The sequence below is a fragment of the Apteryx rowi genome, unplaced genomic scaffold (assembly GCF_003343035.1).
Source record: "Apteryx rowi isolate R43461 unplaced genomic scaffold, aptRow1 scaffold_233, whole genome shotgun sequence".
Taxonomy (NCBI): domain Eukaryota; kingdom Metazoa; phylum Chordata; class Aves; order Apterygiformes; family Apterygidae; genus Apteryx; species Apteryx rowi.
Genome location: NW_020448675.1, coordinates 200,875 through 217,592, shown reverse-complemented (window position 1 = coordinate 217,592; position 16,718 = coordinate 200,875). Strand labels below are relative to the sequence as shown.

Genomic DNA, 16,718 nt, shown 5'->3' with positions numbered 1-16,718 from the left:
TATTTGTATTTACTTATTAAGAAAAATAAACAATTTGATTTTAGGAAATATATTAAAAACCTTCCATATACCTTCTAATCACAGTGGTAAAATGAATTGCCTATCTTTTAAAAGCATACAACTCATTAATATTACTATTTAACATATTCTTAAGTACATCTACTTCTTTGCAGTTGAACACTGAGATTCAAATAACTGTTATACTGTATGACAGTTTTTCATTTTATAATAAAGGCAAAACAATAAGACTGTACCTGCAGTAAGGCAACGAAGAGGAAGAATGCATTTGCAGCTTTTCTTATCTGCTCATACAGGAATCGAGGTAGAAATGTCACCACACTGTACTTGGCTGTGCTGCCGGTTAGAAGAAGAAAGGTTTTATTTCTAAGCACTCCAGCTGAACATCATGCAGGGACTATGGCAGACAACTTTAAGTTAGGCTTCTAAAGCCGGTGTTATAAATAGTTCAAAGACCATACAGTAAACACAAGCACAGAAATACGGAGGAAATGACAAGTTATCTGTGCTATAAGGAAGAGCTGTACAGAACAGAAGAGGTTATCACACAGTAGACCTAAAGGCTGACAGTTCCACTCTACCTTTACTATTGGATGAAGTATCAGATGACAAAATTTGGTATCAGCCCAAACTTCAGCACCATCAGCATGTAATGCTTCAGCTCAATCACTTCGAAGCATTTAATCAAATGCTTATCCCTCATCATAGCCTGAAACTTAAGTGTGTTAGGGTGGGCTCAATTGAACAGGGGAGAAGTTAGAAATTCTATAGTGCCTTTTTAAAATGTCCCTTTTCACAGTTCAGAAGCATGTTCAGTTATGAATACTAGACCATAAGAAGAATATGCACACTTTCAGAATAATCTTTTCTGGCTATTTTGCAGCGCCATTATATTCATATTTCAACTACCTTAACACAAAAATATACTGCAATAACTGGTCTCAACAAGCTATACGATTTCTTGTCTCTTACAAGAAATCCAGCAATGGTTATTGTGATATATCCGGATAGAACTTCAGAATAAATATCAAAATGACAAGAACATTTACCCATTTAGTTTTACAATAGAGCCATGACTACATGGGAATGGCTTATACATTACCAAAACCAACCTAAAATGAGATTAAGACTAGCTATTACACAAGTCCTCACTCTCCAAGCCCATTATTTACATTCCAGTGATCTACATGCCTTCTTGATGCAGGTTCTGCAGCATGATGAACCTTCTTGTGCTGTCCGAGCAGCATGATTGACCAGGTCTATCCATAGCATGTAGTGTCCCATTATATGGGAAAGAGGATTATTTGCTAGAATAAAACTAGAATTACTCTAACCAATGAGAGAGCTATGACATCTCCCCTGGATCAGCCAGAGAAGGTGTTCTGAAGGGCATTACTGCAGCGAAGAGAAGCAACTCTCCTTTTTCGCACCCCCCACTGAATTACCACAGCACCCTCCTCATTGTTAACTACTGAGCACCAGCATAAGTTGGAACTTTGTTCTTAAAGTGTTTGCAGCTGCAGTACGACTTTCATCCCCGAACTCTGGTAAGTTCTACTACAGTTGGACAACCTGCATCAAAGATTTTTATTTAAAAAAAAAAAAAAAAGACGACTTGCATTCCTAGTGACCAGAGGATCCAAAAATACTCTTTTGAAGAGAGGCTGAATTGTTTCCTGAAGCACTAGTAACACAGTAAGATGCTGTCACACAGGCAAGATGCTATCATATCCAAGTTCAGAATGGTGCTCTTGGCACTTTTGGGATTAAGACTGGCCCTCTGTGGAAAGCTTTTTCAGTTCTCTCCCACCAGTATGGCTTTCAGATCAGTTGAAATCCATGGCATTACCATTCACAAATAATGAAAAACAGATATAATCAAGTGTTTTATTTATATGAGCTACCTTTCCCAATTAATTGATTGCTATGCATAAAATTCTTACTACACCCTTAATCCACAGGCACTTCAGGTCAAGGGGATTCTCTGTCTACGTACAAGGTTAGAGAATGGCAGTCTCCAAGACCTTTTATTTATTTGCTTTAATCCCTTTCCTCTCCCTCTTGTTTTGCCTATCCCCAGGCCTAAGCCATCTAGTGAGATTCAGCTTCATCTGCCTCAGACTAGAATGGTAACAAGTCACAATATGGCACACAGTGTTATGCGAAGCTCTATTTTTGGAGTAGAACCACAGTGGGGTAAGTTAAACAAGATGATCAAGAAAGATCCTATCTTATTAGGCTGGTCTGGTTATATTTCAGTTTCATCTGGTTTCCTCTTCAAATAATTAAAGACCCCTGCCAGACTCTGTGCAAGTCAGTTATTACTTTAACAGAATGTCTAGAAAGAAAGAAAACAAAAGACAGCATAACAACATTTCTAGTATTACAGGCTATAGACATCCTATTGCTACTAACACTCAGCAAAATCATATATTAATGTACTCAATGTGATACTTTAAAGAAAGTTGAAGTGGTCAGAATTCAACAGTAAGTCCATGCTACCTGATTTGTTTGAATGAAAACATGCATTCAGATTGAAAGCATATAATGTCTTCATTTTTACAATAAAAGTACTGTAAGTTAATGCTTTGAAATGCTATTAGCTTCTTCAAACTAAAATTGAAAGCTTTTTTTTAGTTTTAAGTCACATTTGCTTAGTCCCAAGTGTAATATAACCCTCCTATAATACACAGCATAAACAAACATGCAGAAGTCTCAGCAGAGCTCTTGCATCTTACTACAAAAAAGGGGAGGGTGGGGGTTAACCATGTTAACAGTTTAGACCTACCACAGAAGTCCCCAAGCAGCACCAACTAATCAGAAACCCAGAGTTGGCAGATTTCAAAGTTCCCTCAAATTCTGCATCCCAGCCACATATAATGTTTTACAGACCACTGAGCTACAGAAGAAGAAACAGAATAATACAAAAAATGTGTTCATGTTGTACATCAAAATGGTACACCCATGGAGTTTGCTAGGATTACATTAGAGGAGGAATTGAGCTCTGACTGCAACCAAGCTGAAACAACTTATTAACAGTGTTCTACTATTTACTAACTTCTAAGTGTAACTAGGGTCAAAACAATATTCCTACTCTGACAACTGTGTTAATGCCAACACAATAAGGCTTTCTTTTGAATGAACTTTATACATACTAGTCCCTCCAGTCATGCAGTTTGTTACCTAAGTAACATGACAGATGCTTACAAAAAAACAGGCATGGCTCCAATTAGACAGAGGCATATTCAGCTGTTGCCATGCACACCAGGAACAGTAATCACATGTTCTTATAAAAAGCAGGTGTGCATTATTATTTAAAAAGAAAGCTCCTTATGAAAATCTAAGCTGGGCAGGAGTATTAGTTTATTTGCTGAATCGGGCTCTGAAGAGCAGCTCTCCAAAGGGCAAATACAGTAACTGCGAATACGAAAGCAACGTGCTTCCTCTTAACAGACACACACATTGTAGGTGACTCTTCAGCATAATCAAAGCTCAAACACAGAGCCACTACAATCTACAGGTGAGGAGGTAGAAACTTTATGCAGCTCATTTGCAGCAAAACTTTGGTCACTAAAAGAAGATGAACACCTGCAAAGGTTAGTCCCCAACCAGCTCTGGTCAGTGCCATCTTATCTTCCAAGAAATGCCTGGTAGCCAACCCAGGGACATCGGGTCTGCAGTTCACAGAACCGGTTGTGGCGGGGCAGAAGGGGAGCACATGCAGGAAACCAAAGAACTATAACTGGCATTTTCAAAAGCAACAGCTGTTGACTGTACAAACCCTGCTTAACTACGGAGTTTGATATTTAAACAGATATCCAAACATCAAAAGGAGATCTGTGTGCAACTCAATTCAGATGAAAATGATGAAAGATGGAAGTTATGTTTCAAGTTATACCACTGTATAAATCAGGAGGAACTCCAAAACCCATTAAATTAGTTTGGATACAGATCAGTACAGCTGAAAGCAGAATCTGGCCCCACTTTTTCTACAACAATGCACAGAGATTTTCTAAAAGCAACCACTGTGTAATTTGAGCAAATTAATGTCATTCACATATCTTCACTCATTACCATGCTACTGAAGTACCAATGATTAGTCATTTTGATAATATTCATAAAACACTACCAAAAAACTATAAGCCAAGAAACTCAAAGAGTAGTTTTGCAGTATAGTTTCCCATTTGTTAACTTGGAATTTTGTAATGACAACTCCCATACCTGCAATTTTCCCTATTTCCCCTCCCCCCTTCCCAAAATACTTCAAAGTGAAGCCTTCCTCTATCTAATGATACTTTAATGAGCAACAAAAGCCTCTGGTAACAGAGTCAAAAAGGTTGCTTCCTCGAGAAGGGTATGTATGCTGGCAATACGCAGCTGAGTATGGCTCTACATTTTCCAAGTCAGACATTTAGCAGCTCCACTCCTTCATCGAGAATTTTATTAAACTATTTGACAGCTCTTTAAGACACAAATTGAACCTTGTTATATTGTGAAAAATAGGACCTTCTTGAGATGCACCTTATTTCTCCAGGGGAGGCAAGTATGACAAACTGCCCTTTCCTAGTTAGCATTCACTTACAGCTATCCACTCTGCGGTTCTCATACTTGAGTTACTCTCCAATATGAGAGCTGAGGGCTCAGAGTATTGTTTGATTTCAGTGCTTTTAACACATGTCCATACCAGGGAGCCAGTGCAAGTCTTCAGCAACGTCACCCAAACACCAGTTATGGCTTCCATCATGGTACATAACTAGAACATCTAGTTTTAAGTCTCCTGAATACTGCTCTTGTCTACAAATCAGGAAGTCCCACATACACTGCTGAGACCAATACTTGTGTTGTTGCATTAGGCATTTGCTTCACTTGAGTTCAACTCCAGTATTTCAAAAGTATTCAAGAGTAAACGCACAAACAACTCAAGCTGCAGAATCCTTGAGTTACAATTTTTGCTTACAGAGCAAGAGAAAGTAGCCAAAGTGATAGATCTGACATGCTGATTCCATAGCCCATATATAACTTCCTAATCAATACTTCCACTGTATATGATGATCTTTAGTTAAAACATACAAAATAATTTAAGGGAGGGGTGAAAAGCTGTAGTAGCAAATGAGGTACTACGTACATACAAAGTCTAGGAATCAATCTTTGAAAAGACTACATGCACTGGAGAAATAAATATCAGCTGGTATTTTGGGGCTACAATTTACAGAAACAAATCTTAAGAAAGCCAGGCACAAATGTGAATCATACTGGAAGGGCTGAGTAATTAGAATGAACACTGAGGACTTGAACTCTTCTCTCACCAAGCAGGTTTTGTTTCCATTAACACATACAAAAGGTTAGATTTTCTGCTACAGAGGAGGAAAAAAAAATTTAAAAAAACAACACACAAGATTTGCTTGAACTAAGGGCTCAAACACTTTGTCTTCAGGGCAGCTGCGTGCACACTAATGTCCTTCAGGCACATGACATTTCTTTTAATGACAAGATCAGCTTCAAAGGAGCATTAGCTCTTAAGTGCAGAAGCAGTATTAACACAGGCTACCTCCAGACAGTCACCATTGCTGCACGAGGCACAGCAGCAAGCATTACGTACTTCAAGTGACATTTAAGTACATTAAAGTAAAAAACAATATGCAATTATAGTGCTAGGTATAGAGAATGCTCATTCATACAGAGCATCTCACCAAAACACAGTTCTACCACACAGAGTATTAGTTCGGTTGTTGTAAGTCTCGATGTCATGAACAAGCTCCAGCCATTGCAGTGAAACAGTAAGATCACTTAACCCCTTGCATATATAGAAGATGCTGTAATTTGATCATGAAACAGATTAAAGACAGATAAAATCAGCCATTTACAAATTCCCCAAGAAAATACTACGAAGGCTTATATAAGGATCAACTGCTTATATGCCTATGCAATGATTATTGGTTGACTGAAAATTATGCCCTAAACAACCACAGCATTAGTTCACCATAGCAGGCAGCTACTTAAATCTGTGGACAAATGCAACCCATTCTAATCTCTAAAGAGAAATCTAGTTCTGTCAAACAAATCCTTAAGACTAAAGTTGCATTAGGTTTCACTGTACTGTATGGTGGTCTGTACACTACTATCAGCTAAGAAAAGGATATGTGGTGCTTAAACACTCTAGACAGTTGGAGAGACAGACATTGAGCTCAGATCAAAATAGACTGCAAAAGGAGCACTGAAGTGCAAGACTTCAATCCTATGCAGATGATATTGCTTAAAGCTGAAGCACCTGACCAAAGCAAGGCAAAGAACCAAGAGCTATCACATGAGTCTCAAATCTGGGAGTAACCACTGTCCAGAGTCCAAGTGACTGTTTTGTTTTGCTGCTTTTTCCTGCACTGCCCTCTACAGTTTCTCTATAGGTACAATGACATCTGGCACATACAAGAAGTTTACGTATTGTTAAAACAGTTCATAACTTAGTTGAAAGGACATTCTTCTGCCTAGCTGCTGAAACCTCAAGCCCTGAAAGTTTCCAACAGAGCTGTTGCACTACTGTAAAAGGGATAAATCCCTTGTCCTAGATTACCAACATGGACAGTGAAACTGGTTAGGAGTATTCAGATGTATTAGGATTAAGCCACTTGAACTTTGGCAGTGCACAGAAAATACTTTGAGCAGCTCCAAATTGCAGTGCCCAGTACATTGCGAACACTCTTACCAGTGGGATGGTATTAGTCTTAAGGACCTCATCACTTCCCCACCTCTCCCTTAGTGCAAGGATTACTATATTTATAAGATGGGCTTGCAATGGAAGTTACTAAAGGCACCACCCTATGTTCTGGAAGACTTGTTTGTCCCCTTACTTTCTAGGGCAGATTGAGTAAGATTGCTCAGAAGTCCTTTCTCACATCTTGTGATTCGAGGAGAAAAAGACCATTTCATACTAACTTTAAAAAAAAAATTCAGGACAAATCAAGTCAGCCCATAGTAACTCCCCCGAGAGTCAACTTCCACTAATGTGTTGTGGGCCAGGATGCTTAGGTTCTGCTGTAATAAAGCCAAGTTTTTCTAAAGAACAGTTTGTTTTAAGTGAGATGCAACACCTCACAAACATTAGACTAAAATAGAGAAGCAGACAGTTCTCAACTGGAGATTACAACACATAAGAGTATTTTACACAAGGAGAAGCTTAATTTAGTGCAGACCTCTCAATATGATTATAGAATAATAATGCAAGAATATTATACTGTAATCTATATCTAATCAAAGCCTAATAAAAAAGGGAAGATAATAAATATAATATTCATTGATTACATTTGCTTCTACTAGCAAGTAGCGTTATTCAACCAAATGCACACGTTCTACTCCAGGAGCAAGATATTAAGGTTTATAATCCAGCTTGGCTGAGCTACTTGCACTGTCTCAAGAGCCGCATCAGCAATAAGCTTATCCTAAAGTGTTTCACCTTGGCTGTCAACTTTGCATAGACCATTAAGACAAAAGTACATAAAAAATGCATTATGGACTGTTGTCCACTGAAGCACAACAATCCCATTACTCTCTAGCTCAATAGGATAACTCTTATCCACCTAATGATTCCTCCCCTCCAAATTCCTAACCTATGGTACCTTGTGCAGATTACTCCAGCATCAACAGGAGTTTGATGCTGTTGAAACAAGAGTTTTGCCATATTTAGGCAGTAAAATACTTTAAAAACTAATTAATGTAATGTAATCAGTGTTCCAAAGTAAGTATTCTTCTTCCAGCAGGAAGGCCTCCTATGGCAGTGCTTAGGGCAGTCTTAATACAAAACAGGCATTTAGGATGACTGTTCATGTTCAGTTTAACAAGACCTCATAGACGCATTTAATAGAAGTGATAGCATCCAAATCCTGTACACTCTGGAGGCTTTTTCTAAAGCATGCCAACAGAAAAGCCCTTTCCATTTGTTCTCTATTCATGCAATCCCTACAGAAAGGGGAACATACTGCTGGCTATTTTTCAATCACAAATATATTGACAAAGCATGTTTAGGAAGCAGAACGAAAAGCTTGTAGGCATGATATTGTTTCAGCACCCTCCAATATTGCCAGGTCACCACTACACAAATATACGCCCTCACTTCTCAGCAGCCCTGCTGGCAAGTAGAATTCAATAAAATAGAGCTGGCTGGAACAGTTAACCTAGAAATACTACTGTCCAATAAAGGAAGTTTAACAATACATTCAGTTACCATGCAAACACAAAACAGGCTTCACACTAAACACAAACTGTCGATATGAAAATGACTGAAAAATATTAAATCAAATCTCATTAGTAAGAATTAGCTAGCTATAAAACATAGGCTATCTAGAAGTTGGAGGGCCAACGTTAGTTTTAAAGCCAATAACTGAAAGTGTCCCCACCACCAGTTAAAGCAGCTACTATTCTTGTGTTAGGCGGGGGAGAGGGGGAGATGAATACTTACAATTCTTTCAAAACTGAGTACCTTTACAGTCCACAGAAATGATATGGAAAACAGTCGTTACAGTTCTAGAGCACTGTATTTCTGCCAACATCAAGAATTTCTTACTCTTCTATCCCTTTGTACAGACAGTAGTCCAACAGCAATTCATAATCAGCTTTTTAAGTGTTTGTCATGTGGACCAAAATCCACTGACACCAGTCAAGAGTGAGGTCTGTAGCACACAGCAGCAGACTACCTACAGCTGTAAGCAGAAGAACTGAAACACTAACAGCACCAGTGGTAGACTTCAGAAAATATAATTTACTGCACATGCCACCTACGTCAGTCTTGAAGGACACACCTCCTTTGACTCCATCCTCATTCAGAGGAAAACCACACACACAAAAAAGAAACTAAGAAAATTCAGACTCTTCCTGTGCACATGTTTCTGTGGACAGAGATCACTAACTGTGGAAGAATAAGTAGAAACGCAGTCATAAATGACTACCTATTGCTGAATACAGGCCAACATTTACTCAACAAATTTGTGGGAAAGCAGCTTTGTTTGTATGAAGTCAGACTGCATTTAAGCTTTGGCTCCAGTGTCTGAAAGTCTCTCTTAAATACCGAATTTATCTGAAGGGAGAAAAAGACCCATTTTAATTCTCCTGCTGTTTTGCTACTGCTGATACACGAAATCCACCACAGTGCCGAGAATAACCAATTTGAAGATGCCAGCGAGCTCAGCATGCAGCAGGTGGAGGAGCACTAAAGCTACCTTGCATCTGTTCCCCCATCCCACCCCCAGGCATCCAGGCAGAACTCAACTATTTCTTAACTTGTCCTGGGCTCCGGACATGTAGCAGCCCACTAAGAACAATGATACAGCAGCTTCAAACACCTTGGCACAATCTGGAAACGTGACATCAACAGGCATACAATACCAGTGACTTTCAGGGAGTTTTAACAGCTAAAGCGTTTCCTCTACAGCTGTTCCCAAGCTTTCTGCATTGGGATAGATTTTAGTTATCAGGAACACCTGCACTGCAGGATAACTAAATATTTGCTGGATTTACCAGAAGCATGCAGCATTGCTGAATATTTTTCTTTTCAGTTAGAAATATCTACCCAGACCTTAAAGTTAGCAGAGGATTAGTTTAATATGCAATTACTTTTTTACCACTGGTACCATTCAAAATATGGTAATACATTGCTTCTTTGAAAAATTCCAAAATGCTTTTCTACAGTATGCAATCTGTTCACACGACAACAGAAAAGACTTCCAAAAGTAATACAAACACCACTACAAATGGCCACTGTGTCTGGACTATAAGAACAACAGTAGAATCAAACATAAATAGAAGCAGTTTAACCCAAAGGGCAAAGGAACATCTTAGTGCAAGAGGAATGCTAATCCACAGCGTAAGTGCAGATAAATGCACCTACGTATAACAGACTTGACCATTTACATTTTCAGCCACAAATGACAGTGAACACTGCTTTGGATGTTTGTGTAACATGGGTCAATACTAATTGGCTATTGATACCAGCAACTCTCCCTTTCAATAGCAGGTAACCACTCTGAGTGCCAGCAAGAAGCTCCCCACACATTCCACACTGCCATGAATCACAAGTGCAAGTGGTTTCTACAATAGCCATTTAAAGGCTAAGAAAGCAATGCATTTTGCTTCATTTAATGCACTATACAGGTGGAATTAAAGAGTAATCCAGACTGTGCCCACAACTTCTTGTTGCCAAGAAGAGAAGCTGATGGAACAGTCTACGGACAAGCAACTTGTTTAATACAGGACTTGCAGCTCTCCTAGAAGACTTGTTGCAGTTTTCAGTGTTAAATTCCTTGTGCTGGTGTCTCTGCCTTTAAAGCGAGGCATCTCACAGGTCTGCTTGAGTTTTAAGTCCCTGTACAGTTTAAGAGGAGTAAAAACCTGAAAGCTTCTTACCTATTATCTTTTCTAGCACAATTTAAATTGTGCCTGTATGGAAGGCAGTCAGGCCTCCGAGCATAAGGTTTTCTGGATACCAGAATGAGCCTTTTGGAACCTCACCTCCCTAATACATCAAGTCACTAAATTCTGCTCTTACAAGAAATTTTTCAGGGAGATTTTTGGATTCAAGATCCACTAAAAGCATTGAGTAGCATTTTGCCTTTATCGATTGCTGTTTCCTCCCCTCAACTGCCATAAGCCACATACTGAGGCTGAACCTGTAGTCCTGACTTGGCTGTAATTAGACTTGCACCAGGATGCACTATCAGGCCTAAAAATATTAGTATTACAAAAAGGATAATAATAATAGCAATAGTAATGTATTTAGAATATTTAAGGACAATTGCAGATAATGTCCTTTACACTATTACACTGTTATGCTTCCCACATTTAAAAAAAAAACAAAAAAAAAACCAGGAGAACTTCCAATTGTTTTCATATCAACATAAAACACATATTTACAGTATGTACTAGAACTTTCTAGTACAGGGTTAGACTGTATTCTCAGTATAAGCCACTGAAGAGCCAATGAAATCAGAGTTTATTCCTATATTAATAAGGGATATTAAGGAATTATATTTACACCAAAGCCAGCCCTGTAGAACATTCTTGCTTTGTGAAGCAGAGTAAACCAGTCTTCCACATGCCACTGGAGATATACTAGGAAAAATATTCATTCCAATAGTCTAGTGAACTCAGAAGTATTGCTGTTGCATTCAAACTGCTACCATCGTGCCCCTTCTGTATCCCTGTGCTTTTAGAGGGCACTAGACAGGTTTATTTTCAAATTAAAAAAAAAAAGTACTTCTTTTGAGTGCAGGCAACCACATAATAAGATCAACATAAGTAATAAAGAGTTAATGGTTTAAACAACCAACCAAACTTAGCTTTGACTTTTAAAGGTCATGGTGATCAAGATAGGTTCCTGAGGACTGGAAGAGAGCATATGTCACCTCTATCTTCAAGGGGGGCAAGGAGGAGGTTCTGGGCAACTACATGATGGTCAGACTCACCTTGATCCCTGGGAAGGTGACAGATCAACTAAGCCTAGGTACCATTTTCAGACACATGAAGGATAGGAGGGTGATTCTGAGTAGTCAGAGTGGTTTAACAAGGGGGAGGGGAAATCATGCCTAACTAACCCAATAGCCTTCTACAACAAGATGACTGGCTTGGTGGATGGATTACGGGAAAGCAGATGTTTATCTCAGTTTAAGTAAGTCTTTGTCCTTTGACACTGTCTCCCACAACATCCTTATGGATGAGCTGATAAAGTAGGAGCTAGGTAAGTAGACAGTGAGGTGGACTGAGAATTGGCTGAACTCCCAGGCTCGAAGGGTTGTGATCAGCAGTACAAAGTCCAGCTGTAGGCCACTCACTAGTGGTGTACCCCAGGGGTAGATACCAGGGCCAATACTGTTGGCACATAGTTATATGCCAGCATACTTCATTAATGACCTGGATGATGGGACAGAGTGCACCCTCAACAAGTTTGCTGATGATACAAAACTGGGAGGAGTGGCTGATACACCACACTGTTGTACTACCAGTCAGAGTGACCTTGACAGGCTGGAGAAATGGACAGACAGGAACTGAATAAAGTTCAGTAAAGGGGAATGCCAAGTCCTGCACCCAGGGAGGAACGACCCCATGCACCAGTAAATGCTGGGGGCTGACCAGCTGGAGAGCAGCCTTGCAGAGAAGGACCTGGGGGTCCTAGTGGACAACAAGCTGAACATGAGTCAGCAACGCATCCTTGCGGCAAAGAAGGTTAACAGCATCCTGGGCTGCATTAGGTGTACTGTCACCAGCAGATAAAGGGAAGTGATCCTTCCTTTCTACTCAGCACTGAGGAGGCCACACCTGGAGTGTTGTGTCCAGTTCTGGGCTTCCCAGTACAAAACAGACACAGACATACTGCAGTGAGTCCAGCAAATGGCCACAAAGATGATGAAGGGACTAGAGCATCTGTTATATGATGAGAGGCTGAGAGCTGGAACTGTTCAGCCCAGCAAAGAGAAGGCTGAATGGGGATCTTATCCACATTTACAAATACCTGATGGGAGGGTGTACAGTCAACAGAGCAAGGCTCTTTTCAGGGGTGCCCAGTGACAGGACAAGTCACAAAACTGAAGCACATAAAACTTCATCTGAACATAGAAACACACTTCTTCCACTGTGAGAGCAGCTGAAAGCTGGAACATGTTTCTCAGAGAGGTTGTGGACTCTCCATCCTTAGAGATGAATATGGTCATGGGCAACCTGTTCTAGCCGACACACCTTGAACAGGGTGGTTGGACCAGATGATCTCCAGAGGTCCCTTCCAACCCCAACTACTCTAATTCTGTGACTTGAAATAATTTTGTTACTTACCAGCCAAACTGGCACTTCTGCTAAACAGGTATTTTCACACTGCCCTGATCTACATAACCAGTGTACAAACCATCCTGATCAGTCATTGCTGAATCAAGCCAACAGTGAAAGAGTTTGGGAACCTTAATGATTTTAGTATCATTTTATGTTTCACATTCAAGTTAAACAGAAAAGAGAGCATATTAAAGCAGTGCAACAAAGCAAGCCTTTTCCCACAGCACGTTGAAAGAAATAGAAAATACAGGCTGGAGTCTCCATAGGCAGCCCAATTACTTAACTCACATTGTCTATAGCCAAGGATGTCTTAGGTTTATGAAAGCAGACTCTGATCCCTGTATATCCAATGCCAGTGAGTACAAGATTATAAGTATTGGCTCTAAGTAGCATAAAGCTGTGTACAAAGTTTGACTGGAAGTTTTCAAAACATGTACTTGTTTTTAATTTTGTACTAACTTTAAGAGGAATATTTTTATATGCATCTGTTTATTTAAAAGAGAGTCAAAATAGGTACTAGTTTGCTTTCATAAAAGCCAGTATACTTAGTATTAGAGCTACAGCCATATTAGACAAAGTATTTAATTTTTTTTTCCATTTTTGCATATTTCAAAGCTTCTAAAATGCTTCAGCTGAAAATGGAACAACATTTACCTTTTTGTTAAGAGGTCCAAAGAGTTACACATACACACACTTTTTCAAACTCCATACAATAGAGATAAAAACAGCTTCTAGTGCAGATATTTTTTGTTCCAACAAAAAGTTGTTGCTGCTACAGCACAACTGAAAATGGTGATAGCCATTTCTATGCAAGTAGAGGACCAAACTAAATCTGGCTTACAATATACAGAAGAGTTCATAGCACTGAGTTTGAAATACTTTGCTATAAAAAATTGAAATGCAGCAATAAAGTATTTGACTATTGTTCTACGAACTCTTGCAATTTACTCTCACTTATTTGTACAAAAAGTAGTCTAGGGAGAGAAAGGATGATAGAGAAGTTTTTCCCTCCACATCCTCACATTTTCACTTTAAGAATTTTGGACGTGTTAGTGCTTCACCTCATATCAGCATCCATTTAGCTTCTGCAACAGGACTGTACATCATTTAGAAGTTGTATGAGGGAATTGTCAATTCTGCATAACTTGTCTTAAAAAAAAAGTTACATATCACTATTTTCTTTTGCTCTCAAACTTAGGAATTAAATTTTGTTAACAGTAACTCTGTCCTGAAATATTCTTTAAATAGCTAAAGATGCTTAGCACACATTTCAATCCAAAGAAAAAGCTATATCACTGACCTCCCCTTCCCCCCACATCACCACTTTTTGCTGTATTTTGCTCAGTTTAAAGTGAGCCATTGCACACTGCCCCCCTAAGGTTTGGAAAGTTCCCTATGAACATCCACAGATCTACATGGCTGTTCAAAGAAGGCTTGATGATTGCCAGAAAGCTGAGGTCACAGCACGTCTCTGCAACCAGAACTGTCTCATCATCTTCCTCAGTTTAATTTTGCAATCCCTTATGTAGAGGCACTTATCTGCTTACAACACTTGGCACTGTGGTAAACTGATGCTACCTGTGAGACAATACATCTTCAAAGCCAGTGGCACTGAGCAAGCCAGAAGCTGGACACAGTAAGTAGGAAAGTTCAAGGAGCAATACAGAACCAGAATTCCCCAAGAGAAACTCCAATACACATAAGCAAAAGGAGCAGATAAACCTTCCTTCATACTCCACAGCAGGTGCCCTTAGTCAGGCATCTTGAAAACAAGTCACCCTTTCCCTTCATTGCCACTGAGCTGGGGAAGAAAGCTAACTCTAGAGGATACAGAGGGCACAGCCAAAGCCTGTTGCACTTTTTAAAAGTAGTAGGAAACAGAGGTCAAAGCATTCTGACTAAGCAGAAGCCCACTATGAACCCGATTAGTGACCCTAATCCCCAAATGACACCAAGGAGCAGAGATTCCTCGTCAGACAGCAGAAAGTGACCTCTGCTTTCCCACCATATAGCTACCTCCATTTTGTCCCATCCCTATTACAGCAATATTCCTCGTGACTCAGGTTGCCCCAGCTGGGAGGTCAAAACTGCCTGAAATAAGATGCAAAAAGCTACTTAAACTCTTACAGCTACCACAGGATGGCTCTCAGACAGCAAGTTGGACACAACAGCTTGTTCAGGTGTTGGCAACAGGGCTATAAGGAAAGATTCCTAGTGGCAAAAAGCCAGGCTACTTTTTTCATACTATCTCCAGCCAGATCACAGAATTCCTTCAGGAAGACCTATACTACAGCTTTTGCCAGCCTCCATCCTCATTTCTTTCTGAAAAGCAGTAACAGTGCCAGTGCTACATTCATAGAGACCTGTCAAATGCAGCTAATATTTATCAAAGGGGGGAGATTATATACGTGTGTGTGTATATATGTATGTACACACACACACACACCCCATATATGTATGTACACACACACACCCCATATATGTATGTACACACACACACACCCCTCAAGAAGCAGCTAATTTTGCAGCCCACAAACAAGTTCAGAGAGGAAGGGGAGGGGAAGCATGCGCTATGAAAATCCGCACCTTTTAACTGCTCCTAAACCACAGATTTTCACAGACAAGTATAAAATAAATCAAAGTTGTGAGGAAAACCCTGAATAAACAAGTCACTGTACTATCCAGAACACCATCATTCTTTCTGAAGATATTCTTGAAGTCATCCTTGATAATACATAATAAAACAGCTAATGAAAAGTGTCATTTGAGGAGGATTTTCAGTTTTTTTCCCTTCATAAAGGCACTTACTGTGTAAATTGTTCTTTCAACAGTGACCCAAACATCTGTATGAACAAACAGCAGGCCTGCTAGATAACACTCTTCCTTAGTCATGACAGAAAGCATCTGTTCACCTAGATAACCAAAACACCACCACTCATGTCTTATACCTTTTACTCTTTGTTTCAAAACGTGTTACTTGGGTTGCCAGACTGCAATAACATGGCATTAATTATACCTGCCAACATCTTACATACACACACGCACACACACCCCTCTCAAGGTACTAAAGAAAATTCCCCTTTGGTCTTCAATTAAACAGACCAAGTTGACCATTGCCTTGCATGCACAGGGACACGAGCTTGTAAACTTCATGGTTATTGTTGTCCTGTTAGACTTCCTTTTTCCTTTCTTCCTTCATATTCTGCACTTTCTTACATTACATTCAGTCTTGACATTTTTAGGACTGGAAGTTACTACTTTTCAAGAGGAAACACTCCATGGCACTTAGCTAATTCTGTCCTCATTCTGTACTAGATTTAATGGGGTAAGTCTTGTGTCCAAGATCATCTAATTAGGTCCTGTTATCCCAAAGTTCAACAGCCTTGCTAGTGCCACAAGTGAAGACCTTCCATACGCCTTACCTAGGCAGCTCAGAGCTCCCTGCTCGCCCTGCTGACGACACAAAAGGCCTAGCCCTCGCTGCTGCCGGCTCCCCGCTTGCGCCTCTCCCCAGGCTGCAAGCCGGACACCAGCACCCAGTCCGGCCACCGACGCGGCTGCCCCGGCCAGAGGCAGAACTTACCGTGCTGAAGCCAGGCCCAGGCAGGGATGGGAGGCAGCAGAGAGGGACCGGAGCCCTCCCAGCTCCCCCGGCCCCGGCGCTGCCTCCAGGAAGGGGGAGAAGGGGGCAGAGCTCCCTACCTGACCTGGTTGTCACGGAACTTGCTCTGCTGGGGCTGGTTCACGTAAATGGTGCGGGCTGGTGCCTCGTCCAGATCCGCCGAGGACGTGGCTCCGGACATCTCATCATCCGCCTTCTTATAGCCCGAGGGGGAACAGACGGGTCCTGCGGGGGAGAGCGGGGTCAGCGAGGGGACCGCAGCACCGAGCCCCCGGCC

General features: G+C 40.4%; 1 protein-coding gene across 4 annotated transcripts in view; it reads right to left on the bottom strand.

Annotated features, from left to right (window-relative positions):
- ATP8A2 (ATPase phospholipid transporting 8A2) overlaps window positions 1-16,710 on the bottom strand; it is a 314,203-nt gene extending 297,493 nt beyond the window's left edge. For all 4 annotated transcript variants that reach the window (XR_003253520.1, XM_026065895.1, XM_026065896.1 and 1 more), the window contains exons 1-2: window positions 16,522-16,710; window positions 255-354 (exon numbers count right to left, since the gene is read on the bottom strand). Coding sequence is in view for 3 of the 4 variants with exons in the window: in XM_026065895.1 (XP_025921680.1) it covers window positions 255-354; window positions 16,522-16,622 (201 nt within the window). In the remaining variant the exon portion in view is untranslated. The remainder of the gene's footprint in view (window positions 1-254; window positions 355-16,521) is intronic.
- Window positions 16,711-16,718: the final 8 nt, after the last annotated feature.